Source organism: Cygnus atratus, chromosome 2 (assembly GCF_013377495.2).
Source record: "Cygnus atratus isolate AKBS03 ecotype Queensland, Australia chromosome 2, CAtr_DNAZoo_HiC_assembly, whole genome shotgun sequence".
In the NCBI taxonomy this organism is placed as follows: Eukaryota; Metazoa; Chordata; class Aves; order Anseriformes; family Anatidae; genus Cygnus; species Cygnus atratus.
Window position 1 is genome coordinate 51,042,973 of NC_066363.1, and position 27,883 is coordinate 51,070,855.

The 27,883-nt window shown below is 36.0% G+C and overlaps 1 protein-coding gene across 1 annotated transcript in view; it reads right to left on the minus strand.

The window, feature by feature from the left end:
• Nucleotides 1-27,883, minus strand: part of CDKAL1 (CDK5 regulatory subunit associated protein 1 like 1) — a 434,104-nt gene that overhangs the window by 11,571 nt on the left and 394,650 nt on the right. Inside the window, exons 14-15 of the mRNA XM_035549604.2 lie at nucleotides 17,873-17,956; nucleotides 13,609-13,773 (exon numbers count right to left, since the gene is read on the minus strand). Of these exons, the coding sequence (XP_035405497.1) occupies nucleotides 13,609-13,773; nucleotides 17,873-17,956 (249 nt within the window). The remainder of the gene's footprint in view (nucleotides 1-13,608; nucleotides 13,774-17,872; nucleotides 17,957-27,883) is intronic.

A 27,883-nucleotide genomic window follows, 5' to 3' on the forward strand; every position in this document is an offset into this window, starting at 1 on the left:
CTTGCAGTGTTATACTTTTCTCTATACCTAAAAGGATACTGGTCTGTAGAACACAACCCATGATATTTTAGTACTGTTTTCTTTTCCCTTTTGGTGTTTGGTTGTTGGTCTCTAGGTGAATATAAGCAGTAACTGGAATTGACTCCCAAGGAAGTCAACTTAGTTAGTTGTATACTATTAACTTTTGATCCTACTCGCCCATTTCATCAATGGAAGAGTAATCCATTGAGTTTCATAAATGTCAAAGGCTCATAGAAGAAAGAGATCTAAATCAGTGCTCCCATTGAGGAAAAGGTCAAAGCATAGTCTCAACAATCTTTTTTTGCTGTCATCCTCCTGACCAGTCTGCACTCTATCTGTAAATCACCTATGATAGTTACACAAACCAGCTATAATACATTTTTATCCACAGATCAGTCAGAGAAGATAGGAAGGATGTGAAGAGGAAGCTGTGTTTTTTGTTGCAGAAACATGGAAAGAACCATAGGACTCAAACCATGGGAAACCAGGCTTCATTTCAACTACTCAGTTGTTCATTCTCTAGCTCTGTGAACACAGCTTTCTTGCACAAAGACTGTCTTTGTGTCATAGCGCTTCAAAGCTAAATGCAAGACCAGATGAAAACTGGATAAAGAATAAATACGAAAGGGAAGAAAGGAGGGAGGGAGGGAGGGAGGGAGGGAAGTAGTACTGCTCAACACAGGGAACGGTGTTTTGACAAACTAGTTTGCTCATAAATATCAACAGTCTGCACTTCACATTTCTCCTCAGCTTTCCACAGCTGAAGGATCTATCTGACTAGATACTACCATTATACAGAAATGTATGATAGGAGAATGATTTTACATAAGAAATTGTTGCAAATGTATTTCTTCTACTTTTGAGATTTGCCATGTTAGGCTTAAATTAAAATGGTCACGAGTTTCTATCAAACACGGTATCAATAGCTGCAGGCTATTTCCTTATAAATGAGGAAAAGATAAGGTTCTTATGACAGATTGATAAGTTTTGAAAGGAATTTCACTCACTTATAAATCCTTTATCCTGCTTCTCTGAAACCCATACAATCTTTCCTGAAGTTAGGCAATAGTAAGATGCACACTGCTTTCAGGGAAATAAATAAAGAAAATCTAGGATGAACACAAATAGAAGATGACCTGAAAATGACAAATAAGTACAAGATGCCTACAGAGGTGGTAATCACAAGCCCACAGAATGGTAATTGTAGGACTTAATTTAGTCTTTAACAAACTGACGGTTTTGAATTTTAAAATGCTTTATGTCTCTCTCCATACTAAAGCTTAACAGCACTACAACAGGATTTTTATGATACAAGATACTCTCACAAGCATAAATCTATAATTCATTCCTTTCCAGCTATTAAGGGCTACACATCTGGCTTTTCCCTCTGGTCCTGTGGCAGAATCTGATTATGCTGCAGAATGTTAAGCACCCCTCACTGAAAAAAACTAATGAGCTAATGTTTCTTTGAACAGAAATACTTGTTGAATAGTTCAAAGAGGAATAGAATTTCTGTCATTCTAAGCACTATTTCCATTACTTTACTAACTCTATGTCAGAAACATCTTTTTTTTTTTTTTGTATGATAATGATGCTATCTGCACTTATCAGAGATTTTGTATGTGAGAATTGCAAAATAGTTTCCATACGGATATGATAAAGCACAGACAGACGGACTGAAATGACTTACAATCACATATGAACTCATGTCAAAATAAGGATAAGATTTAAAAGAAAAAAATAAAGGAAAAAAAAAGCCTCTAATCCTCATAAGAAGACCCCTTCTTGAGGACCAGAAATCCATCTGGTCAGTATTATGCATATAGGTACTTCTCAGTTATTTGATTATGATTTTTTTTGACAAAAGGAAGTGATGAAATGTACTACCTACACACCTTTGTTCCATCGAAAGTGTACTCACAAAAATTTTCAAGCAACCCCAATTCAAAATGGAGCACTTGTTCAAGCTCTTCCTGAGCATACATACATATATATATACATATATGTATATATATATATATATATAAAGAAGAACCTATCAATTTAAAAGCTATGGAATTTAGTTATTTTTTATATATAGTATTATTGCAAGAAACACACTGAATCTAAAGAAAAGAATAATAATTTCCATGGGGCCTTTTGCTTTTTATTTTGCCTTTAAGATCTGGATATCCAGACAGTCATGTTTCATTTCTTTCACTATTTATCAAACCCATATTCATCTCATTTTGTAATACAGGGTAGTCAATCTTTTTTGATAGGCCATGAATCTACTTATGAGTCTTCCACTGCTATGCCTTGCCAATTACAAAACCTGGCATAAATTCATCATGTGATTAATAGCTACTAGTTCTTCTTCTTCACACATTACATATGCTCCAACATGTATGACTCTGTCCTGGTGTCCATTGGAAAGGAGGGTGTATGTAGTACCACGCTGGAGGCTGGCCATTTCTGCACTAGAATAGTGACATGCATCTGTAGAGATGGCTTTTTTACAGGCCAAGTCCCACAGAAAAGTTTTTCTACTGGTAAGGCCAGGTAAAAAAGGCAAAATGAAAAGTGTTATAGAGAAGTTGACAGTACAAGAATATCAGCATTCATTATAGCACTTGGTGACTTATGCTGAACTGGAAGATGGAAAATAACTATTTTCTTACAGAATGATGAGTTATGTAGGTCAAATATGGTCTGCCTTCAGGCCCTTAATCATTCTGTGTGATTATCATCACCCAGAACAGCTACCAATGTGAATTTATTTTTAAGGAATGTTTATCACTGAAATCTTCTCAACTTTATGTTTTTTATTTTACAAACGATTTGTCAGCCCTTCTCTCCAACAAACTACTTAAGAAAAATATGTAATATTTCTTGCTCACATTGTTCGCTCAGATAGCCATATAGTTCAACTTTGTTTTTTGGCTTTACATAAATGTATCTTAATTAAAACTGACTTCATGCCAGTGCTTGTGACTTCAACAATTAAATGGTGAAGCACCACTGAGTACATACATCTCCCTCACCATAATTCCAAAGTTTCAGTTTTTGATAGTAGCTGGGATGAAAGAAATATGTCCTAGTTTTTCAAAGATCATAATTTTATTATTGCTCCAAACCTGGGTTATCAACCTGACTCAGGTAAACAAAATGAATGCAAATACTCTGAAATTTTAACATGCTGTGGGCTTAACTTTCAAACACATGAGAACTGTGATTGAAGCTCTCCGACTCTTTTGGAACCTCAAAATATGAAGTGTTTCTGATGCACACCCGCAAAACTGCTTAGAGCAAACTCCCAGTGAAAACATATAATAACTGATGAACAAGCTTGGGAGTCCATTTTAATGTAAAAGAAAGGCATAACACCTAAAGGGCCATGCAAACAGATGGAGCACTAATTTTACTTCAGTGGAAATGTTTATGAGATTTGGGTTACATACACAAACCATCACATCACACCACCACCACAACCTCTCATGCTATACTGAGTAGAGTTTTCAGTGCAAGCTTCTGCCCTCCCAAAGTTGGATTAGGAAATTATATCAAACCTCATTGTACTTTCTGGATTTTAACTAGTATAAGTTACTCTGCCTGGCATTGGAGTAAGTCAGTAAAAAAAATCTTTCTACAACTTTAATCAGAGTTCTAACATCTGAGATAATAAATTAGAGGTACTGGGGAATCCTTCAAGACATTTAAATACACAATAAGAAGTAGTCAGAGGATGGTTATCAAGATTAGTGTACTGTACAATAACCACAAGTAAAGCTGTTCTCTCTAATAGATGCTTAAATAATTAGTTACTTTTCTAAATGTTTCTTTTACTTAATGGTCTTCAATAAAACCCACAGGAGCAGCTTGCTTTGGAACTTGCTACAAATAAGAACTGAACCTGAAATCAAATAAATATAAGTGTCAGGTCTCATGAAAACCTCGAATGTAATAGGCAAGGAGCCAAATTTCTTAGAGGTAGAACACAAACTTTTAAAGCAATTATCCCTCTTGTAGTTTGGGAGAACTCCTTAAAAAAAAAAATAAAATCTTAGACTGTCAGAGAGATTGTGGCAGGAGGGCAAGGGTTTATTTCTGTTGTTGTTTGGTCCAGTAAATTTGCAACAATGTGCTTTATTGCATAATGGCATGATCGAGTCTTTGCTCTCATTACATGACAAAGAATCTAGTGTGAATGTTTTGATATGGAATACAGCATCAATAAACACAAAGTTACTGGATGCTACCTCTGAAGAAGATATGGTTTAGTAAATTTGCTTAGATACTACAACTATCTGTTGCCTGTCTTTAAGGATGCAGTCAGTGATTGTAGTATATTCATCTGAGTCACATTAAATTATAAGATGCTAGCATAATTAGGACTATATTCTTGATAGACTAAATTTAAAACTCTGGAACTTCACATCTACGCCACTAAGGTATGGCATTTTGATGACCTGATATTTTAAGATAATGTTTTCTCCAGTGTACTGACCAAATAAAATCTCATCTTTACAACTCAACCGTAATGTAATCTCAATTAAAGATGTAGGCACCGTAAATTTACCTTTGAATTTTTATATGCAGATATTCCAATACACAAAGTGTCAAGGATTAATGCATTCAAATGTTTATAAAATTTAATCAAATACTAATAAAAAAATGTTTGTCCTATTGAAAAGGCTTTCTTACCTTTTCCTTTATCTTCTTCTTACCCTTGACGCCACAAAAAAATCTCTTAGTGTTACTGGGAACAATACTCAAAACACAACCATCAATCACTATACCCAAGTACTATCAAAGTTTGAGTGGGAATCTGTGATTATGAATGGATGGAAGTATTCTATTATAACTTAAAATATTGCTGGATCAGATCAACAATACTTTAAAAGATTTGTCACAGTAAAAAAGTTATTTGAATAACACATTCATATGTATCTTGATAAATGCTCATTATCATTAAAAAAGTCAACAGGAGCAGAAGGGATGATTTTTAAAGGCTAAAATACCAGTCATCTACCGAGAATGTAATAAAACCTTTTGAAGGTGTAATAATATTAAAGAACAGAGAACACCCTAATTTCCTTCTAACATGCTTTGCTGATTTCTTTGAAATTAGATACACTTTTTCAACATTTTGAAGTTAAAAACAAGCTTAATCTCATGACAGTAATTTTCCAAACAATCTCAAAGTTAATGTTCCCTTTCACTCCAATGATTTTGGCAATATATTTCTAAGATGCAGAAGTTCAACATTTCAATACCTTGCATGAGTAAAATCAAATCTACTGATCTTTCATTTGGTAATGGGGAAAGCTATATAATGCTTCTAAACCTCTATTTCCTCTCAAGGGCTCCCTGTGCCTTTTTCATGTTGTCCTAGTTTTTCATGCTGTATTCTTGTAGAAAGACTGTGAAGATTACAGCATTGATAGATCAGAAAGGTAGAAAAATCATCCATCTCATAGTTCCCATTCATAAGTCAACAGAGAAGTAATAAGAAGAAAAGGGAAGACTAAAGAATACAAGAAAAACAACAATATGCACACAGGCTGAATATCATTCATTTACCTTTGTCTACACTGGTATTAAACTCCACTGCAGAGGAATTATAGTCAAACCTATAATGACTTTCGTTGGCACAACCAGTTGGAATTAGATAACCTCCAAAGCAATTATTAACACTTAGACAATTTATGAACTGGTATATTAAGTAATAAAGCATTACTAAAAACAAAGAGCTTTTGATTCTTTCCAAAGAGTCTGTTGGTTAAAACTCAAATTGAAAAGAAAAAAAGATTCTAAAAAGAACTCCTTTCTAAAGGAGGAGTGTCAAGTAGTTAAAATTACCATGGCTACACATTTCCAATTTGTCTCTAAGTCAAGGGAATGCAGATCCCACTCTCTCATCTTACAGTGCAGCGTGAGGTCAAGTACTAGAAATAATACACAAAAATGACAAAACTATTTTAGCACTTGATGGTTCTACTTCTAGAAGCAGGAGGGCCAGAACATTGCTGTTTAATCTTCTCTCATTCTCCAGAAAATGACTTACAGTTGAATCATCCCAGTCATTACTATTTCCATTTATTGCATGCACTGCAGAGGATTAACATAATTATGTAATTTAAAGTGATTAGACAGTGACATTCAGCCAAATAACACTGTCCATTGAGGAAATGGAAAGTAAATAAAGTTCTTATCTTTTCACCTGAAAAGGTCTTGAGAAAGCATTTGTTTGAAAAAGAGCTATGCAAAATGTGTTTTTTCAGCTGAGCTTTGATCACTGTAGTTGAAATTCAGCCCTGCCAGCGAGATGGGCAGAAAGAAAACATGCCCATTAAATTAAAGACTTGAGTATAAAACTACCTGGTGAAGGAGTCTTATGCTGGCTCTTGGGTTTGCTTTCTTTAATCATCTGAAAGTTTTTTAACCCTCTATGCAGCACAGGGAAGTATTCTGGACCAATGAGTTGCCTTCTATTCCAGCTTGCTAGCCATCATGTAAATGCTGGCTAAATTAAAATATTCATAGAATTACAGAAAATAAGGCTGGAAACAAACTTAAGAGGTCACCTAGCCCATACCCATGACTCAAGACAGGTGACCTGTATCTCTAATGTTTCTCAGATATTTGTGAAACATATTCTTAAAGAATAACATTGAAAAAAAATCCCCAACCCAATGCAGGCAATCCAATCTAGCACTTATCTAAACTCAGGAAGAAATGTTACGATCTGTTCCGATCGTAAGAAAGATTCCATCTCGAATTTACGAGTGTAAGCTCAGAAATGCTGGGCTTTGAAGTACAAGAAAAAATCCAATCAACTCAAATCCCCAAATGAATGAACCCTACGTGGAACATGGATAATGTGTAAATCACAAAAATCAGCGTGTAAGCAATGGAATGCTAGAATTTTTGTCTTTTTTTTTTTTTTCCCCAGAAAAATAAGACTTCTGAAGCTTCTTTCCAAAACCACCCATAGATGTCTTCGAGCTCCACTCTTAGAAAGGAAATTTTTCTTACACTAACTTTATAGAGACACTAACTTTTTTAGCAACCTCAGTGAAATAACTGAATAAAACATGAGAAAAAGAGAAATTAAGAAGGATTTAACAACATCTTATAGGACTTCTATTTACAACCAGAAGGAAGCAAGAGTAACACATAAAACTGATTAATATATATAAAAGCACTAACCAGTTGCACGCCTGTTACTAAAATCAGTTGTTTTAGAGAAAGTGCGAGATAACAAAAGGTATGTTCCTTTTGAGTATGAGATCACAAAAGGCACCTGAGATAGTAAAAGGTATGTTCCTACAACCAATAATGCAAGAGCACAAAACATTGCTTTTTTGAAATGCAGAACTACCTGAGAACCATTTCACACAAAGTTCTGTTTCACCTTTTGTCAGTATACTTATGTTAAATAGAAAATTCCCCATATATTTCTCAAACTGACCCTTCACAGGATCACAGAATCGAATAGGTTGGAAGGGACCTCGAAAGATCATCGGGTCCAACCCCCCTGCCAAAGCAGGTTCCTTAGAGCAGGCTGCCCAGGTAGGCATCCAGACGGGCCTTGAATATGTCCAGAGAAGGAGACTCCACAACCTCCCTGGGCAGCCTGTTCCAGTGCTCCGTCACCCTCAATGCGAAGAAGGTCTTTCGCATGTTGGTGCGGAACTACCTGGGTTCTATCTTGTGGCCATTACCCCTTGTCTTATCCCCACAAACCACTGAAAAGAGGTTGGCCAAATCCCTCTGTCTCCCACACCTCAGGTATTTATATACATTGATGAGATCCCCTCTCAGTCTTCTTTTCTCCAGGCTGAAAGGGTCTCCAGGCCCTTCTTGGACTTGATGATGTAAAAGCTTTGCAAAGTAGCTTTTTAACAGAGGTAAAAGGTGTATTCTATTTTATTTTTTCTTATTTGGAAATTCTGATCTTTCATTAGCATTTCTCATACTTTCTCTAATTTGTTTCTGGAATTCTATGACTGATCCTTCTCTTTGCGCCTGCATGACGTTTTTTCATCCAAAATTTGCTTTTTTTATTGACTTTTTCACTGACTATTTTTCCTAAATCACTAATCTCTAGTCCCTGTGCAGGATCCAAGTCTTTACCCACTTTGAAACTCCAATGTACATAAAAACTGTGCTTAATAATTACTGCACTTTTATGTACATCTTCCACATTTCTTTCCAAGTCCTATAAGGAAGTGTCCAATACTGAGATCTCAATTCTGCCATGATTTCTTTCATTTGGGTTCCAGAAGAAGATACATACTTCTTCCTTCTCCATTTTATTTTGCTTGCAAGTGAAGCACTCTTTCTTCCTAAGATCAGAGAGCTTCCTTTAAGCTACGCTTTGTTGATTCTTCTTTGTGGCAGCTTATACAGAAATGTTTGATATATATATGCATCTTTCTTGTTTCATAACATCAAAAAAAAAAAAAAAGGCATTTAGAAGCATTTAGATAGCATTTAGAAGTCATCTTTTGCTAATATAACTAGAATATACTTGTGGCTATGAGTCTGTGAACGTAAAGCTTCTTCAGTATCATCCAGAAGTACAATGCTATCTCCTGCAAAAAAAATGAAGGGAGGACAGAGAGAAAAAGAAAAAGCAAACTGACCAAACAACTGCTTGCTACCTGTATATCAGTGGCTTATTCCTCGTTTCCTCTGAAGTTCCCAAAGACTTGAATAACTGTTAGCCTAACTGTGGATATTACTACGGCCCGGAGAGCCACAGAGATGTGGGCCAACATCCCAGAATCACAAAAGACAAATGGGGACTGCCAGAAGGATTTGCTCACATGGGAAATGTTAGACATGGAGTGTGTTATCACATAAAACAATTGAAAACAGATAATTGAGAGAAAGATGTGCCTATATTTGTTTCACAAGAAAGTCAGTCACAGATGCATTATAGAAACAGAAGTTACAAACATAAAATACGCATGACTATATAATTAAACACCCAGTTAAAATATATTTTTTTTCCTTAATTTTCCATCTGATTAAAATTTCCCACCTAAGGTTTCCAGACTTACAGGACCTTGATTTTGGCAATACATTACAATTCTGTCAGGCAGCCAGACTTTCATTTTTATCCTTTAGTCCTTTGGTCTCTTCTTTATGTATCTCTCATTTTGCAATATTTTTTTCCTTCAGTCACAGAACAAATGTAAACAGCTAAAATTATTTCTGGAGTACAGAAGCATAAAATACTCTATTTCAGTTTCTAACAACAAATTAGAATTCTTGCAGATTCTTACTTTCTTCAAATGATTAGATTTGGGTAAACATTTGTCTGTAAGCAGGATATACTTATGTATTTTATTTTGTCCTACTGTGAAACTACTGAGATTCCTAAACACATACAAACAAAATTAATAAAAATAAACATATAAAAATGTCATTTTAAAGTTAAATGACATTTAGACCATTGACATGTACTGCTGACATTTTCTAAAATATTTACTAACCAGTGATAATGAACTCAGTACTCTGTGCATTCCAAACCCATCTCCAAAACCTCAAAGACTGTATTAACAGAGCAGTTAAGGACATAGCAGACATGCTAAAATACTTTACTGAATCTCTAAATGGTGAGATATATCCTTAAAGCTTTGTCAGCTCCTAGCCTACCTTAATAAAAGGTTATCACATCTGCAGCATTTATATCTTTTTCTTTTCCTGAGAAACCTAGTAGAACTAATAATTGATCAATTTGAAATTGAAATACTTATTATATAATACTTATTACTATACTTATTTACTGTTACTTATAATTACAAGTAGTAACTCACGACATGCTTCTTGTCTGAACAATCTTTTTAATGTCTACTGTCAATACTCAGTCTTATATCTCACATAGATTCACCTTATCTTACATTACATATCTTGCATTAGATTCACCAGAACCAAATTCAGAAGTGCCTTCTCCATGTCCTCACACTTTGATTGATTTCATCTTTCCCTATATAACCGCTAAACATTGTTTTACTCCTGAATTGGCAGCTGCACATTTTAAACCCAAAGAAATCTATAATAGATTTAAATTTCAGTGTTAACTGAAATTCCTAAATGTATTTGCCCCCCCACAAATAACCCTCCTGTAAAACTGTGCAACTTAGAGACGTGATTCACTTTTGAGCAACTTCTATCAAAAATTCATGTTGAAGTAAAAAATTAATCCTGGTAAACAGATGTGCATTTTAATATATAATATGTCCACTACAGTCAGTAAGTCTAATCATTTTGACAGATTTTTAACCTGAGCCACTACTTTCAACATTCCTCCACCCTTCCTGTCCCAACTTCTGCCACAAAGCCTATCACTACTGAATGCCAAGGCCTTATTCTAAGCCATCTACTTACACTTTTTTTCTCAGAGAATACAACTGCTAAGAAATTCTACATCATTAATAAATATACAGCAATGGATGTACATATTAGGTGTGTTTTTCATATATTGAAAAAAGCATCATAAAAATATATGCTAGAAATAGTCTGGAAATAATTTTATCAGCGTTTGCCTGCTTCTGATTTGGCACAGATATACAATGTGTGAATGTTTTATAGAGACTTTAAACAGTTCAGTGTGTGACATTCTCCATTCCCTCTTTTTCAATCAAATCTGTTGATTCCTTTTGGTGACCTAGTTATTATACTTCTTTGGACCAATATGTTACCACAGTCAAGCAGTCAAAAGGTGAAAAAAAAAAAAGGACAAAAAAACCCACAAACACATGCAAAACAAACAAACAAACAACAACAGCAAACACACAAAAGCTACAACTGTCTCTTCAGACTCATGTTGTGCTTTAGGTGCTTACTTCAAACTAATCAGAAAAAATTATTGAGAGTAATGTAGCAGGTCAGAAAGAGACCACATAACTACAGAAAGTCAGATAAGCTCTGATCCTGTGTAGGTATTCCTCATGACAGCATTTATATAAGTTTTTTCCTGCTAAAGATGGTTTTGCAGCTTGTTTTGACATCTACATGTCACGGTGCTTTCAATTTTTCTAACTAATTTTTTAGTCGTCTGATTAGTTTCCTTAAAAGTTGTACAGTTTTGAAAGCTTTCCCTCTTTCAGTGAACATTTCTCATTAGACAGTAGTATTGCTGTGATGTATTTTGAAACACCTTTCAGAGTGTCCTATGCAAGCTAATGAAAATATTGATAATAATAGCAAGTGATGCCTAAAATACACTACAAACACAGCATCGTTTGAGCTGCTGCAGACTGTCTACATCCATGCTGGATCCCTGACTCAGCACTAACCCTCTTTTGCATAATACTTACACGACATGCTGAACTGTAAGCTGTGCACTACAGCCCCAGTAATTTCATGGTCATTAGGAAAGAGTGCTAAGTGCTTTGCTGAATGGGAATGGACTGAAGCAGATAGATGTTTTAGTGCAATACAGCCCATTTTCACATTATTTTGCTTTAGATTACCTTGATCCACATGTAAATTCACATGCCTCTCTGTATTAGCTGTCATCATGGACCAGCAAACACAAAGTAGATGAGAGGAAGCTGTACCACTGCTAGGGTGACACCAGAGGTCCACTTGAAACTTCCTAGGAACTTCAGATAGCATGCCAGCTACAGGATGCTGGTTGGTGCTTAGAGAGTTTCTGCCCAGAGGGACAGCCATGCTGAGTGATAGAAACATGCCTGGTCTCAAGAGCCATGTGGCAGCTGGCTACCCATCCTTCTAATCCCCTAAGTAAAAAGCAGGCCCTAATTCTTCCTCATTTGTGTGTAAAGTGAGAAGAACTGTAAAGTGAGAAGAAGAAAGTGAAAGGGCCACGTTTTCTTTCTTTTTTTTTTTTTTTTCTTTTTAAATATAACTCTTACTTCTCTCTGCCATATACTTTGATAAATTGACTGAACAGAAAAGTTATCCAAGGTTTTAGTTCTGCATGCTGCCCCTTTGAAAACTTGGTGGAAAGCCTTGGCTTCTTATTAAAGATCCAGGACATTTGGCTACTTTTCATGGAGTATCTGAATACATGTATTCCAAGTTGTCTTGTTCTTTCCCCAATCTGCCATATAATGTCAGATGACATATGTTGCCCCTGTTATCGTTACGTTAAATGGAGTCATCCATCATGGTTAGGACATGAGACTTCCTCACAAGCACTTTTAAGTTAAAATTAGATTTCACAAGCACGTCTAAGAAGGAAATTTGCTGTACCCTTTCACTTGGGCATTCCAGGTACTTGTTCATATCTGCTCAAAGGACAAGAGCACATTTGTACCTCTTAAATGCATCTCTGTGATATCTTATGGAAATTATCAGTCCCCTTGACTTTAATCATTTTGTTTCCCATTCTTAACATAAAATTTCAGTAAACATTCTGCTTGCTTACTCCCATGCCAATATCTTCTGGCAGCATGTACTCAGTTTAACGACAGGCTTGGTTCTGTTCCATTGGATTATTTTAAAAAATGTCCTGATGAAAAAAGCAGTTGTGTTTAAATAGCTATGACGTCCAATCAGACAATTTAAGGGTTTTGGCTGTTTTTTTTCCTCTTACAATCCCTTATCAGGCAAATATACACATACACATGGACAGTATTCAAAGGGAAGTTAGCAATGCGTTGGTGCTTAAAGTTCCATGATCTGCCAAACATATTACTGTACGTGCATTATTGTTGCTATATATTTCCAACCAGCCTTATTCAAGGTACCAAACAGTTCAACTTAACACTAGTCACATAAGATATGCATTGATTATTTCTTTTAAATATGACCACTTAGAACCTTTACAAAGATATATATATATAATAGTAGTTGTCAACAATTTACTGTAAAAGCAGCCAGGTGGCTGATAAACTGCCAGCTATCTTTCTTCCATGTGCTAAATTATTGCTACATATTTTTGGAGATCCTAACAACAGTGCTGGAGAAAGGACATCAAATGATGCTTAGAAATGTGATACACATTTTCATTTCACACTCCATCAGCTTTTACAACTTGAGCTCCATGAAATGTATGAGAATACTTGGCTAACAGCCACATCTACTGAGGTGTAAAATAAGGATCAGATATCTTTTAAAACGAGTTTCATTTTCTTTACATGACTAGATCAAATGTTGACCTTTTTCCAAAATATACTGTAAATATTCAGTACCTATCAAAGAATTTTGCATCTCTGGACACAGTTTTGAACAATTTTAACAGACACGTAATCAATACAAATTTTTTAGAAACAGCTTTGTAACAGAAAACAAACAGATTCATCCTTCCACTGAACTAGAACTGAAACACATTGAATTATATAATCACTAGTGTTAAATCTTTTCTATTCTAATAGTTCTTTCTCATCTTGCACTGTGGAACAAGAAACAAGCATATTATTGCCTTTGCAGTCAGCAAAGTAAAGCTACGGGCATCAGCAAAAGCATCTTTTAAATTCAGATTTCAATCTGTCAGAAAAGATTAAAGCTTCATACATACACAAAAGAGGAACTATAAAACAATAACAGATACATAGCCTGAAATCATTATGCTTGAACAGCTGCTGTTTTACCAGTGTAGTAAAGCAGAAAATGTCTTTTACTCACCTCTGTTAAACCAGAAACTTCTCCTTTTGCTAATGGTCTTGTGATGGATGCAGTGTAAACTCTGGCATCTGACACTGGTTGCCCCTTCATAAAATGTTTCCCAGCTTCATAAATATTCACTTCTACCATCTTACCCATTAACACAGGATACTTTGGCACGAGAACCTTTCAAATAAAGATAAAGATATAGTTACTAAATATCATAAAGGACATCAGCGTCTCCAGCTTCCACTCAGAAAACAGATTTTTTGGTAGGTATCTCTATCTGGCCTTCTTCAAGAGCTTTGCAGTGTTACCTCAGATTTTTCCAACTCCAATTTACTTTTGTTGTTGTTTTTGTTTGATTGAGAAGAAAGTTGAGCCTGATTCGCAACATCTGAACCCAGACCCAGCCATGGTTTGGAACCCAGACATGGTTTCCAAGGGCACTTGTACTACAGAACTCTAGTAGACTGCTATAAAGGTTTTTACTTTTTCTTTTACTACCCCACAGTATTTTTTTTTGTTTTAATTTTCCAGTCTGTAAGTGCCTCAGGACAGAAATTATGCCCTTGCTTCTGTTTGCTCAAGTCCTTGTTTTGATTGTGCAGGTCCTTTGCAGCTGAGATGCATGACTGGCAATGAACGTCTCTAAAAATGGAAGGGTATGTTTGTTGTGTCAGCAACTAATGCCACTCTACCCTGAATTTGCACAACCATGGTATCAGACAGTCCCATGAGAACTTCACAAAAAAGACACTACATTACAGATTTCCATTGGTCACACATGCTATAAATGAAAGAGCCCCAAGTACAGAAGCAATATTCCTTGCTGGAAGAACAAATCACATAAAAAGACTCTAAAAATAGAAAAGCAGTTGAAAAGGAAAAGTTGTGTTTCCCATTTAAACATCAATAAAAGATTAAATTACAGACTTATTTAATCACGTTTATTTAAAGCTCATCTACAAACAAATCTACAAGCTTTTCAGAGGTAATAAGCATATACATATTCCTTGATTTTTGTAGATCAAAATTGAAAATGAATCAGCATAGCCTGATGTTAAAGGACATGGAGAGAAAAACTCTGTGCCAACCACATTTGGAGAGCAGTTTGTTGCCAAACAGTGCCTCTCCAGTTTCAGCTATCGCAAGTGCTAGTTGTCCTACCCAGCGGTAATCATTACCAGTAATTCCCCTTATTCCCCAAAGGCTCAAGGTGTTCATGACTGCTGGAGTTTCCATATTCTATTAATTCTGCTGAAATTCCAAAGCACCTTCCAAGAAAAGCAGACAGCTTTGCCTTTCAGAGATGAGAAAGCTGGGGCTAACTAGATAACAGTGGCAAACATAAAGCCAGGATCCTAGTGCTGAGACAGCATTACAACACAACTAGATCACAGTTCTTCCCATATATATTTTTTGGGGGCAGATTTAAATCAAAGCAAAACTAGGTAAATAAGTATCACTGAGTCTGGAACCTCTGTAAATTTTGGTATTCCCATACATGAAACAGCAAAAACTAAACATAAATCCTCAGGGACAGATGTGGATAAGTGACTAGTACTTCAGAAAAAGAATGACAAATGAAAATATCTGGGAGGTATTGCAAACAACCAAGAAGCCAGGCTTGGCATACATTCATACAAAAAAAAACCAACATATTTCTAAGAAACAAAGTTATACCAACAGAAACTGTCATCTTGACTGTTGTTTTGGCAAAGTATATTTTGGTCAGCTTTGACTACTCTGTTTAATGAACTAATTTAAACTATGTCACCAAAGCTACGGACAAAGCTACCAGGAGGTCTGTTAGTGTACCTCTATCAATGTGGCTTTAATAGCAAACTCTTTCAATACAGACAAGTTTAGTGAAGAGATAATAATAGGTTTAATAACTATTTGAATTATCAGAACATTACACCACAACTACACACTTCAGCTTCCAAACGTGATATTAAACCCCAGGGGTCAGTGTTGAGGCCCATCCTCTTAAATATCTTTATTGACGATTTGGATGAGGGAATTGAGTGTGCCCTCGGTACATTTGCACACAACACCAAGTTGGGGGGAAGTGTCAATCTTCCGTAGGAAGGCCCTGCAGAGGGACCTGGACAGGATGGGTCAATGGGTAGAGGCCAATGGTATGAGGTTCAACATGGCTAAGTGCCGGGTCCTGCACTTTAACCAAAATAACTCTACAGGCCTGGGGGAGAGTGGCTGGAAAGCTGTGCAGAGGAAAAGGATCTGGTGGTGTTGGTTGATGCTTGCCTGAACATGAGTCGCCAGTGTGCCCAGGTGGCCAAGAAGGCCAATGGCATCCTGGCTTGTATCAAGAACAGTGTAGCCAGCAGGACCAGGGAGGTGATCGTCACCATGTATTCTGCTCTGGTGAGGCCACACCTTGAGTACTGTATTCAGTTTTGGGCCCCTCACTACAAGAAGGACGTCGAGGCCCTGGAGCATATCCAGAGAAGGGCTACGAAGCTGGTGAAGGGTCTGGAACAGAAGTCCTGTGAGGAGCGGCTGAGGGAACTGGGGTTGTTTAGTCTGGGGAAGAGGAGGCTCAGGGGAGACCTTATTGCTCTCCACAGCTACCTGAAAGGAAGTTGTGGGGAGCTGGGGGTCGGTCTCTTCTCGCAGATAACTAGCGATAGGACTAGAGGGAACGGCCTCAAGTTGCACCAGGGGAGGTTTAGGTTGGAAATTAGGAGAAACTCCTTCTCAGAAAGAGTGGTTAGTCATTGGAACGCTTTGCTCAGGGAGGTGGTGGAGTCACCATCCCTGGGGTGTTCAAGGAAAGATTGGAGCTGGTGCCTGGGGTCATGGTTTAGTGGGTAATAGTGGTGGTAGGGGAACGGATGGACCAGATGATCTTGGAGGTCTTTTCCAACCTTAATAATTCTATGATTCTATAATTCTATGATACTATATTTTGTGACTCAAGAGTGGCTGGTTTCGTATCTACTGTCACTCAGTTTAGTACTATTAGAGTCAGCCACTACCACCAAGTCTTGTGCTTACCTTGGTGAACAACAATGTATTGCCCTTGTCAAATATATAAGATTTTAGGGAAAAGATACACAAATAAATAGTGGAAAGTATTTTTTTTCATAATCAAATTTACAATTACTAAGCATGGTATTATTTGTATTTACTTTATTCTTTACCAGTCCCAATCAGGACCTGTATTAGGTAGGGGCTGTACAAACACACCATAAAACATCAACAATTTTTCACATACTGCTTTCCCTTTAATTAATGGAATTTCCACGAAACAAACATTAAATTCTGAAAAGCCCCAAGCAATTTATTTTCAATCTCTCTGTATAGAACCATGTTCCTCAAATCTGACTGATAAGGTATAAAAGCAAAGAACAGTGGTGTACAAGACTTAGATAGAGGTTAGAGGTGCAAGAAAAGAAAAATAATTTCAAAAGCTGTAATATTACTTAACACTAACCAAAACCAAATAACTAAATGCTCTAATGCAATATGGAACCAGAACAAAGCACTAATGCTGACTATATAACCACAAACATCATTGATAGCCTCTCCAGACAGGACAACTGAATAACTAAAAGTAGCAAAAACAAACTCAGTGCAAGAAAATCGAGAAGAAGCCAACTGTAAAAACAGAATGAAATACAGATGATTCAGAAAAGCCAATTTTACTGTTTTTCATCTGCTTTTGAGTAAAAATAATAAATTTGTGAAACAGATACCATACTTCCTTCCTAACTCATAAAGATTACATTTCTGGGTGGAAAGAATTCATTTACAGAAAGTACACAGAAAAAAATAAAACATATCAGGCTGAAGTGTTAATTTAAACATGAGTTTCTCATCTTTCCTATTGTTTGAAATTATTTTTTTAAATTGCATTGCATGAAATAATTTTCTGAAAGATGTATGGAAATTATAAAGATTAAACTATTGAGAAAACAATGCTTCTGAGACTCAGAAATTAAAATTACTGTAATAATTAACAGCTTCTTCAACCATTTAGATAATGTTCTTTGGATATATAGTATATATCCTCCTCATTCTGTATAGCCAAAGACCTACTGTGCACTCCTAACATAAATTTCAAGTAAATTGTATTTAGAACACACAAAGAAACAAAATATCTCATAAACATGTCTTGATGGTCACACCTTTCTTAGAAAAGGTTTATTTCTTTTATTTCTTTTTTTTTCCCACTGTGTTGTGCCGTGTTGCTGAGATTATCAGAAAGCAAAGATACTGCAAAAAGATGTTATTTTGTTTATTTTTGTTTATTTACCTGTTCATAGAATGGATTGTGAGCAACATAGTAATTGGAATCAAAGGATTCTTCTGTTACCAGAACCCTCTGCCTCTCACCAACCTGGAAAATAAAAGACAAGAGTGATGACTCAGAAAACAAAAACAGTGAATTGCATTCAGAAGAGAGCTTTAACCATAAACAAACACACTTAGCAGAAATAATCAAATTATCTCAGGAAATTTTGTGTCAGCAAGAAACCATGGCAGAGAAAGCCCTTGCTCACACTATCCACAGGGGTAAAGGTCAGAACTGAGAGCTAGAACTGCAGTACTGTAATGGCTTAAACATGAATATCCAGTTCAGAAATGTAAATTTATTTTTACATGTTAACACAATAACAAATCAAAATGTCAGATCTGCACAGGGTCCAATTACTGCTTCATCCAACTAATGAGAAAACTTCTCCTCAGAATAAAATTTTGCTATCAACCGCAAAAAGTTAACACCCCTAGCTCCCCAATAACATTACGACAAATAAACCATTTAGAAGGATCTGAGAGAAACAGGGAACTGTAACACATAGCTTGATGTTATCTAGAAGCTCAGCAAAGCTATTTGCTTTTTTTAAAGCCACCCTTGTTATTTACAATGATTGAGCATCTCTCTAGCCCTTCTTGGTGATATCACTATGCTACACTCAAGACATAACATTGTAGACAACACTGCATGTTACAAAGACTCAATGAAGGAAAAAGTTCTTAACTACTCACAGAGTAATATTAGAGGCAAAATAATCTCTGGGCCAAAAAACTACAGTATTTCAATTATATGTCCAGCTTCCAAATACATTAGCACAGTTTAAAGAAAGCACCAATTCCATTTTACAATTAGTTAAATGGAAGACCACATGACAAGTCAGTTGTATTTAGTTGCCACCTAAGTATTAATCAAAACCTGGCCTTGCCCAAACTTCAAAATCATCTGCACAACTCCTTTTGATTTTGTCCATTATTAAGTTATATAATGATGTTTGTATCTGAATTTCTGCAAACCCTGGAGGGACATTCAGCTCACATTGTTAGTCTGAGCTGATCTCTAGTTTTCTTCATCTAAATATACCCTGGATTCTTTCCAACCTACTTGACAAATGTATTCTACAAATCACAACTGTCTAGCAAGCTAAATTTACTTACTGCTTTTACTACTGTTGCTATCTTGAGAACCAAAAATGATTTCACATTTTACTCCCAACTTTTTACTCCAATCTGTGAGCAAAGCCGCATTCAAATTTTTTACAACTTTCTCTAACAATCAATCACAGAAAAAAGAACAGGTGAAAACAAGAACAGCAAGGACACATATGCATTGCAGTGTTTATAGTATTTATACTATACATAGTCCGGATTCCTCATTAGCCAAGCAGGACATCATGTTCCCCCTTCCCTATGCAGGTACCTGGGATATTCCCAAGATAAACCCTGGAAAGCAGGGGAGACTGCACCCAGGTCAATTCCCAGATGTAAATTCCCTGGGGACCACAAGTGTGGGGTACACAGCAAAAGGGGCACAAGTCCCAAGTTACAGACCCAGCATAAAAATCCGAATAGTAGAAAAGATGCATATTTCTGAGTACTTTTAAAAGTTGTTTAAGAGTTGTTTATAGCACACTTAAAATTTCTATCTACATTCCTCTGAGAAGTCTGTAGTTACAAGTAACAACAGATACCACATATTCAAATTTTAGTAACCTAAATCATCTGTAACCATTTACCATTCCCCTGAACACTAAGGTGTTCTTTTCTTCCAAGAAAACAGTTATTTAATTCAGATCCTCAAAGGAGTTTTTCAAATACATGTCAAGAAGGCACTGGAGATAACCGTGTCAGTAAGATTACAGGGAACATTTTCCCTGAATGGAGAGGTTTTGTTGTTTCTACAGCATTTCAGACCATAGCCTTTAAAATCACAATGCAGTATGGCATTGTAGTGCTACAGCAGGAAGTCTCAGATGTCATGCAATGTTATGAAAAAGAGGAGGAGGAAACGTTAGATAAGTGATACTAACCCTTGAGGAAACACGTTACCACTGGAAAACACCAAAACCAATCAAGTAGTCATGTCCTTGAGTTGCATTTAGTATTTACCGGTATCATAACTTAACAAAACCAGCTCAAAGCAATACTGGGTCTGTAACTCATTTCACAATTGTCTTGTGGTTCCCTGGCTTTCTCTGGACATAATGTTCTACCTTTATCGTCCCTATGAATCCTGCCTGTGAGGAACTCTAAGCTACATGTGTTATCTTCATACTCTCAGATGACAGTGTCAAGTATAATATTAAAAAAAAAAATCAAAGGGAAGAAGAAAAGAACACCTGTGTTTGATCATTTGCTATAGGCAGTGATTTCTTCAAAGACACATTGCCAGTTTTTCTTTGCTTCCATGAGCAAATGGAGCACAGGTCCCTGTGTCTCAGCAGGCTAAACAGAGAACTTCTGTGCTCAGAATTTCTTGGGAATGGAAAGAAAACAGGAAGACTGAATTCATCACATAGCATCAAAATTGTGGCACTAAAATTGAGTACAAGAGGTGCAGAGGAGCAGAACAGCCTACACCAAATTATAGTACATACACTCACACATATAGTCACACATACAAGACAAAGAGGCTGTATTGTGAGGAGTACAAGGCAAACCCGATATTGTTCACTTTCTCATGTTACTGGATTTGTAGCCCTGGCCAAGGCTGATCTCAGAAAGAAAGACAATATTCAGATATTTGTGCAGACTCTCTTGCCGTAACAACAGAAAAGAACAATTTTATTTAATGAGTTAGGCTATTGGGCATTTACGATCTACAACACTAATTGGCTACACACTCTGTAAGACAGAAAATAAGTATCTCTCCTGCATCCAAATGTACTTAAGAAAGAAATATAAGTAGGCAGAATGCAGCTTTGGTATTGAAATTTGTTCAAGAAGTGAAATATATGTCATCATTTCTGCAATTATTCCCCTGGGATCTCTAAATGCTTAAGTTTCACCTCTCTCAGAAAGAATTTACATATGCAGAAACCAGACATGATATCTAATAACAGTCATAATTATAATAACCTTTGATGATTTTTTTCAGGCATGTACCAGCAAAAGTAGTTCAGTATCTTGTTTTTATTCCTATTCTTTCATCTGCTTCCACAGGTATGCATGAGTTCCAGCTCTCAGGGATCTACAATTCTGACAAAGCATTTGCAACAGAGTGAAGTTATCGCTGGCATCTCAGTTGGGAAAGATTCCTACAGAACTGGGATTTTTTTTTCTTTGTGGAGGATAGCATGAAAAAATAATGAGTGTCAGCAAAAAACTTACCTGTCAGTTTCCCCCATCCCAACACAAACTGGTCATATTGTTTATACAAGGTAAATTTGTTTTCACTGAAAACAACACAGTGAGCATTACTAATCCTATCGCTTCCTACACTGCAACAGCTGCCAGGTAGTTTGCAAATCTTGTAATTAGTAATAAAATCATTTATGAACTTAAATTCTGTTTTTATTTATCCTACAGGAAATTCTGACATGATAGTTCTGTAACTCAGTTTTTCTTTACTGAATATTATAAAAAGCAACTTTTTCCAGCTCGCTGATTTTCTAAAGTGAATGAATGCTAAAAAATGTCAAGCATCTTTCTCAGCTGCAGTCAAATTGGATTTGTTTTTCAGCTCCCCCTTTCCTCCTCCACCCTTTTTTTTTTAAACCAAAACTGACTCAATCACATAAAACCCAAGACTAATTTCTAAATTCTGCAGCAGTACAGGTGCAAAAGACTGGCACTGTTTACATGCTTTGATAGAATCCTGCTAAGCAATGTCAACAATAGCCTACTGTAATTATACTCAGATAACGTATGTTCCTGATCTTTTTTTAGTTAATGAAAATTGTAACTGTTCCAGCTGTAGTCATTATTTATCACAGCCAGAGCATGTTCTTTCTCACTGTTTACTTATTCTTTTCTTTGCATTTTGCTGATTATGTTTTTAAAAGTTTCTATTCAGCTAAAATAAACAATAAAAAAAATTAATAACCACTGTGTTTTTATACTTCTCCCATAGACGAAGGCATACAGTGTACACAGCCAACTCCATTGATTCAGAGAACAGACAAAAGTCTTCTTTCAGGTTGAGCTCAATTCATGGAGGAATTGATGAGCATCTCTCCATTAATGTTGACTATGGCTGGCTTGGATTCTGACCCCAAACATTATGGAGTATACCTAGTACAAGCCTTGGAAGCCACACAAAAAGCTACTTTATTTATTATAGGCAATAAAGAATTCACAGCGTCACAATTTCTGTGTATGTTTCAGCAGATTATTCTGAGGTACAGAGTATTTCTCATAAACATGCATATTTTAGCCTTTACTATGTATAAGGAAGTTTAAACACAAATAATTTGGAAAGCATTAATTCTACAGAAATTAGTACACCTTTATCCTGATTTTTTCATTTGTAATTATTTAACATAAATGTAATTAATTATGCAGATGATGTGTCCTTCCCTACAAAACTGAAGAAGAATTGAGAATTGTTCGACCTACTTTTTATGAATCACATCAATCCTTTTGTAATTAGAGACCAAATTTCTCAAACATCATAATTAATAAGCATCCTATAAGCCCTCTATTTACACGTCCTAGGTGTTTTCTCCTTCTGACAGAGAAGCCTAGGTGTGCCACAACATCCCTGTAAAAATGTAAGGTTTGTGGAAGCTTAAAACATGGCCTCACTTTGATGACGCCAAAACATGTTAATTACCATCTCTTTCCAAGTTCCCTTTGTGTTGTTTTTTTCTGATATTAAAAACTGTTCCTCCTACTTTTAGGGTGTATAACATTAATATTTAGAGTCCTGTATCTTTTATATCATATAGGCCTCAATCAGATTAATATTTACAATGTGTCTGACCCACTTCATGCCTGTGGAAAGCAAGCAGAGAACCTGAGAACCTGATCAGTGCAGGGTAAGTGGCAGAACTCACCACGCAGACTTCTAATACTCCTGCTCCAACTCCCAAACCGAGACAAAGCTGCCTCAGTGCTACAGTGCCATTAGTTAGCTAAAAGACAGCGGAAGATACTGGTCTCACCACCAATATCAGATTGTTTTGTGTTTATGTCCAGCATGGCTAAATTTTACCATTTCACACTTGCTATGAGTCAGTGGTTTTCCCTTACTTAGATTGCTCAGTTTTTTTGCAGCCTTGGAAACAGCACTGGACAGTCTTCATTGCAAGCAGCAGTACTTAGCTCTTACTGGAGAACTCCAGAAACCCAAGCAAAAGGCAGCCAACATTCATCAAGGTGTCTCATTTCACTGTCAGCCGACACAGCTGTCCTTGTCAAACCACCATTAGTAAAATGCCCACCTTTAAACAAAGCTGAAGGAATTTTATTCTGAAAAGATTACATAAAACATATGATTTACTAAAAAAAAAATTTTTTTTTTTTTAACACACATGCTTCAGATGTGTGCATCATTCAAAAATTCAGAATGGACACAACAGAGGTCCAACAGGACAAATTCTTTCGATGATTTTCCAGGCTCACTTGAGGCTGTGCAAGCAGCAAGGATGGACTAGGTATGTTTAAGACAGTAAGCTCTGATAGTACACAACCAGGGTAACAAAAAAGTCCTTCAGCATCAGGCAATGCAGCTCATTAAAACCATCTGAACGCCTCTTCTTCAGTCCCCTTATGAATCAGTTGGCACAGCTACAGGGGAGGGAAAAGGTAGGGGGAGAAGCAGGCAAGGGATAGAAGAAGTAGACTGGTTCTGCTTTCTTGGCCCACTGCTCATGCTTCAGGGTAAATAGCTCCTTTCTATTACTGTGCACCTGCATCTGACTGCTTCATTTTAATTTGTTCTCCTGCTGTGAAAATGTAGCTTCTTCCAGCACACACAAGCTATGTCATGCAGCCCAGATGAAAATTATATTCAGAGATGTGAGCAGTGACCTAAAAATGACAACTGGTCCTCAAAATATGATTCCTTTTAAATTCTGTAAGTTTGCATTTTGCTTGTTTCTTCTTCTCCTCTTGTCTAGGTAAGTGGTAATAAAAGTAGCACGTTGACAACTCTGTCATATTACCTTTCTGAATTTTATTAACCACGTACAATATTATAAGAGGAAAATAAGTTCTCAGAAACGGAAGATATATATTGCCTCTGAAAAGCAGTTCCTCTCATTTGCATCTTTGTTGTAAATTGGTACTTAAGTAGTGAAAGCCCATCATGAGGTTGTAGAATGGAGATTTATTCTGGATCTGGCACAGCACTGCTAAGGGACTCTGGCTGTTACTCAAACTGTTTCCACATGTGCAAAATGTAATTCTAATAGTTGCACAACTCACAGAGTAGTGACCATAAAACTGTGGAAGTTGCTATAGCAATAAAAAAATACTATATGCAGAACTGGTATTTGGAACTGTCAAGCTGGATGAGCACTCAGGCAATGGCCTTAATGTAATACTGGCAAAAGCCTCTTCCCTTTTTTTTTCCATGTGATCGAACAAACCCCATAAAACCACGCAAATACCTACAGAAAAAGTCTAAATGAAACATACAGGTCAAAATAGGAACAAGAGTAAATAAAATGTTTGAGTTTTTCCTTAAATACCCATAATAATTCACAAACAAAACAAAAAAACTAAACAAGCAGTCTGCCCTTAAGGAAACTTGACATTCAAAACATAAGTACAGGAAATTATTATTGCTGATCTTTTAGAAAGAATGATGGAGTTTAAAGGAACGTTTTAAAATATTTGCAACTTCCAGTCAATTTGCCAATCACATGTATTCTGGTGGCATGACGTAAACCAATTCTTGGGCTTAATTTTTTTTTTGTTTGTTGTTTTAAATAAGCTAAGCCTGTGGCTAAATGAGGGCATTAAGCTTAAAAATGATGTGGTCTTTTTTAGTAAATGCTATCCTTTTCAATTTCTGCGAAATTATTTGAAATTACTTAAGATTGGCTGCTGTTGTTGGAAGCAGTTCCTTAAGATACACTGCATATTTCAAAGTGATTTAAGCACAATATTAAGTGGCAGTTGCTAAGGCAACAATATGCAATTCCTGTTTCAGTGATCTCTTTTAACAGCTGCATAATCCCAGACAAGTATCAGCTATATGAGAATTTACAATCGATCTTGTTAAATACCCTATCAAATAACTTCTCCAGAAATTACTTCAGCAAGTCGCAATACAAATCTGTTTTCTCAGACAGAAGTCTTGTCTACACTCCATAACGAAAAGTGTTCACCAGTGGCTCTTTCAGAATGGTGCTGATACAGCACAGACCAACATAATGCTGTTTTCAGCACAGATTCAGCATCGCCAGCCATTGGAAAGAATTGCCAGTAATAATAAAAGGTCTTAACATAGGTCTAACTTCAGTAAATCACAGGCAGAAATGCATGTTTCTTCACTGACAGGAGAAAGCAGGAAAATGTTGGAAGTAGGTGAAAATACTGGCTACAAGAAAACAGAGGTCAAAGTGAAGATAGCGTTGATTTACACCAACTGTCAGTACTGCCTTCCCTGACACAATACCAGAATCCCCATGGAAGGGTGGATGCTCTTAGAAGAAGTCATCTTTACCCTGATATTTTAAAATTAAAGAACCTCAAAACACTGCTCAGAAAAGTTGGGCTTCTCTCCAAAATATCAGTATAATTTTTCTGCTCATCCCACAGCTGAAGCCAATATTCCCTGTTCATCTCATCTAAGAACAAAGGAAGAGCAGATGGGATAAAACAGAACAAATAAAAGTCCAAAATGACCCCATACACAAACACAAACCATCCAAAACCAAGTCTTGCCAAAAATCCGCTATAAACTGTATCAACGTGTGTAACAACACACAAAACATGTAACATGGCATTGATGGACAGTAATTAGGTAACTTAGAATACAAAGTGGTTGCACTACCTGAAAAAGTTAACAATAATAAAAAAAAGGTAAATATGTATCAGTTATCTTTTCAAAATAATAAGAAAACTTCTTTTCCATACATGACTCACACTTTACTAACACTGAACATCGTCAGAAGCTGATAGTGTTAATGAGGACAGGATAATGATATTATTTCTTTTATTCTGAAGGCAGTCAATAGATGATCAAAAATTAAATACTTCAAGGCTTCTCTTCAATCTAAGGCAAGGTAAGACCCTAGAACTGCTGACATTTCTAGATGCATAGTGGTGAATGACAAATGTCATCAAGAGTTTATAGAGGGACCAAAGTAAATGATTCATTAAAGACTGATACATGTAGTATGACTTCATGATGTTCAGAATTTAATAGTCACTACTTTTAAACTGGTTGTAATGCATTTTAATATTTTTAAACAGTATGCCATTTATTTCCATATAAAATAGGTAATGCAGAGACGAAATACTTCAATAACATAGTAAAATAATAATTATGACCATTTTTTTATTATCATTAAAGGAAGTTAATTGATATCAGTTCAAGAAAATCATACCTATGTATATCAGTATCAAGAAAATCATATCAGTTCAAAAAAATCACTTCTTTTCTAGAAGAAAAAAAATTTGAACTAAATTTTTCTAACATCTTTATACTTTATTCAACTCTCAAGGATACACATACAGTTATCTAAAATTTCAGCTATGCCTTTTTGCCTCAGCACACTACCTTTTGCAACTGTCAAAAAAAGAAAAATCAGGAATGTTTGTGACATTAGAAACAAGTCAAATTCAAGGCCTCTCTACTTCATAAATAAGTTCTCTTCCAAAACTATTTGACTGCATGCAAGTTTTTCCTCTTTAATTAAGAAGTGTCCTTAGTTAGCACAGATTTACTTAAAAATTAGAAGATACTTGGGGTTTATATAATCTTTCAAACTAGAGAAGCAATACCCTATGTTTTAGTCTGAATTTCAACAAGACCAAAAGTGAAACAAGCTGCACATTTTTAACTGCAAGTGCAATTTATTATTGAGATGATCACCAAGAAACATGCTGTAATCTAGGTATTAAAAAGTGGCTTAAAAAAAAACTTAGATGGATGTCAATATTTTGGCTGGGGTTCTATGACTATTCATGTCACCAATTGGAGTGTTACATTTTCACCTCACAGGTTTCCAGTTCCAAACCAAGCATACTGGCTACACTACCAATAAAACCAATACAATGGTTTGAACACATACAACAGACAACACATTAGATAAACAGACTTGCAACTTCTTATGTGCAAAGTCTTTACTAACAGAGAACTAACTGAAAAAAATGAGTCTTCGGCAATTTTGTGACAGACAGATTTTTTTAGCCTTCTGTGTGGGTATGGTAAGAGGAACCAAGAGATATTAGATTTAAGTGTTTTCAGCGTACGTGAAAACAGGGGGTCAGAGGGAGTTCCTCACATTGCTCAGCAGTGTTGAATAGTCAAGTAAGGAGTGTCTTTTGCCTGTCTTTGAGGTCTTTTCCCACCATCCTCAAGGAGGTTGCTGACTGTGATTGGGCCTCAAGAATAAAAGATTTTCTTATGTCTCTGTGACAAAAGCATACACATATAAACATAATGTGCCATGTAAGCAAAACTTTCCAAAGGAAAAAAATATTTCAAATTTCTACATATGGTCATTCCCCTTTGTAAGTAATCTCCAAATAATCAGAGTTAAAGTGCAATATAAAATCAGAGGCATTGGAAACAAATCCGTTCATTAAAAGAAATTTATTAATGGCTGGGGCATGCTAGGCAGAAATCACTTTTGTATTTCCATAACTGCTGTCATTGTTGTATTCTGATGTTCTCAAAACTAGATGCACATATATACCAAAACTATGTAGAGATACACACATACATTTGTTTCTGCTACTCATTCTTGGATCATATCAGAAGGCCAGCAGTATGCAATATTTTGTTTTCCAATTCTTCCCCTTTTTTCTCTTCTGCATTTCTTCCTTTCAGAGTAATATTTTCCTCATAGCTGACTGGAATAAAAAAAAATGAGCAATACTAAACAAGACTCCC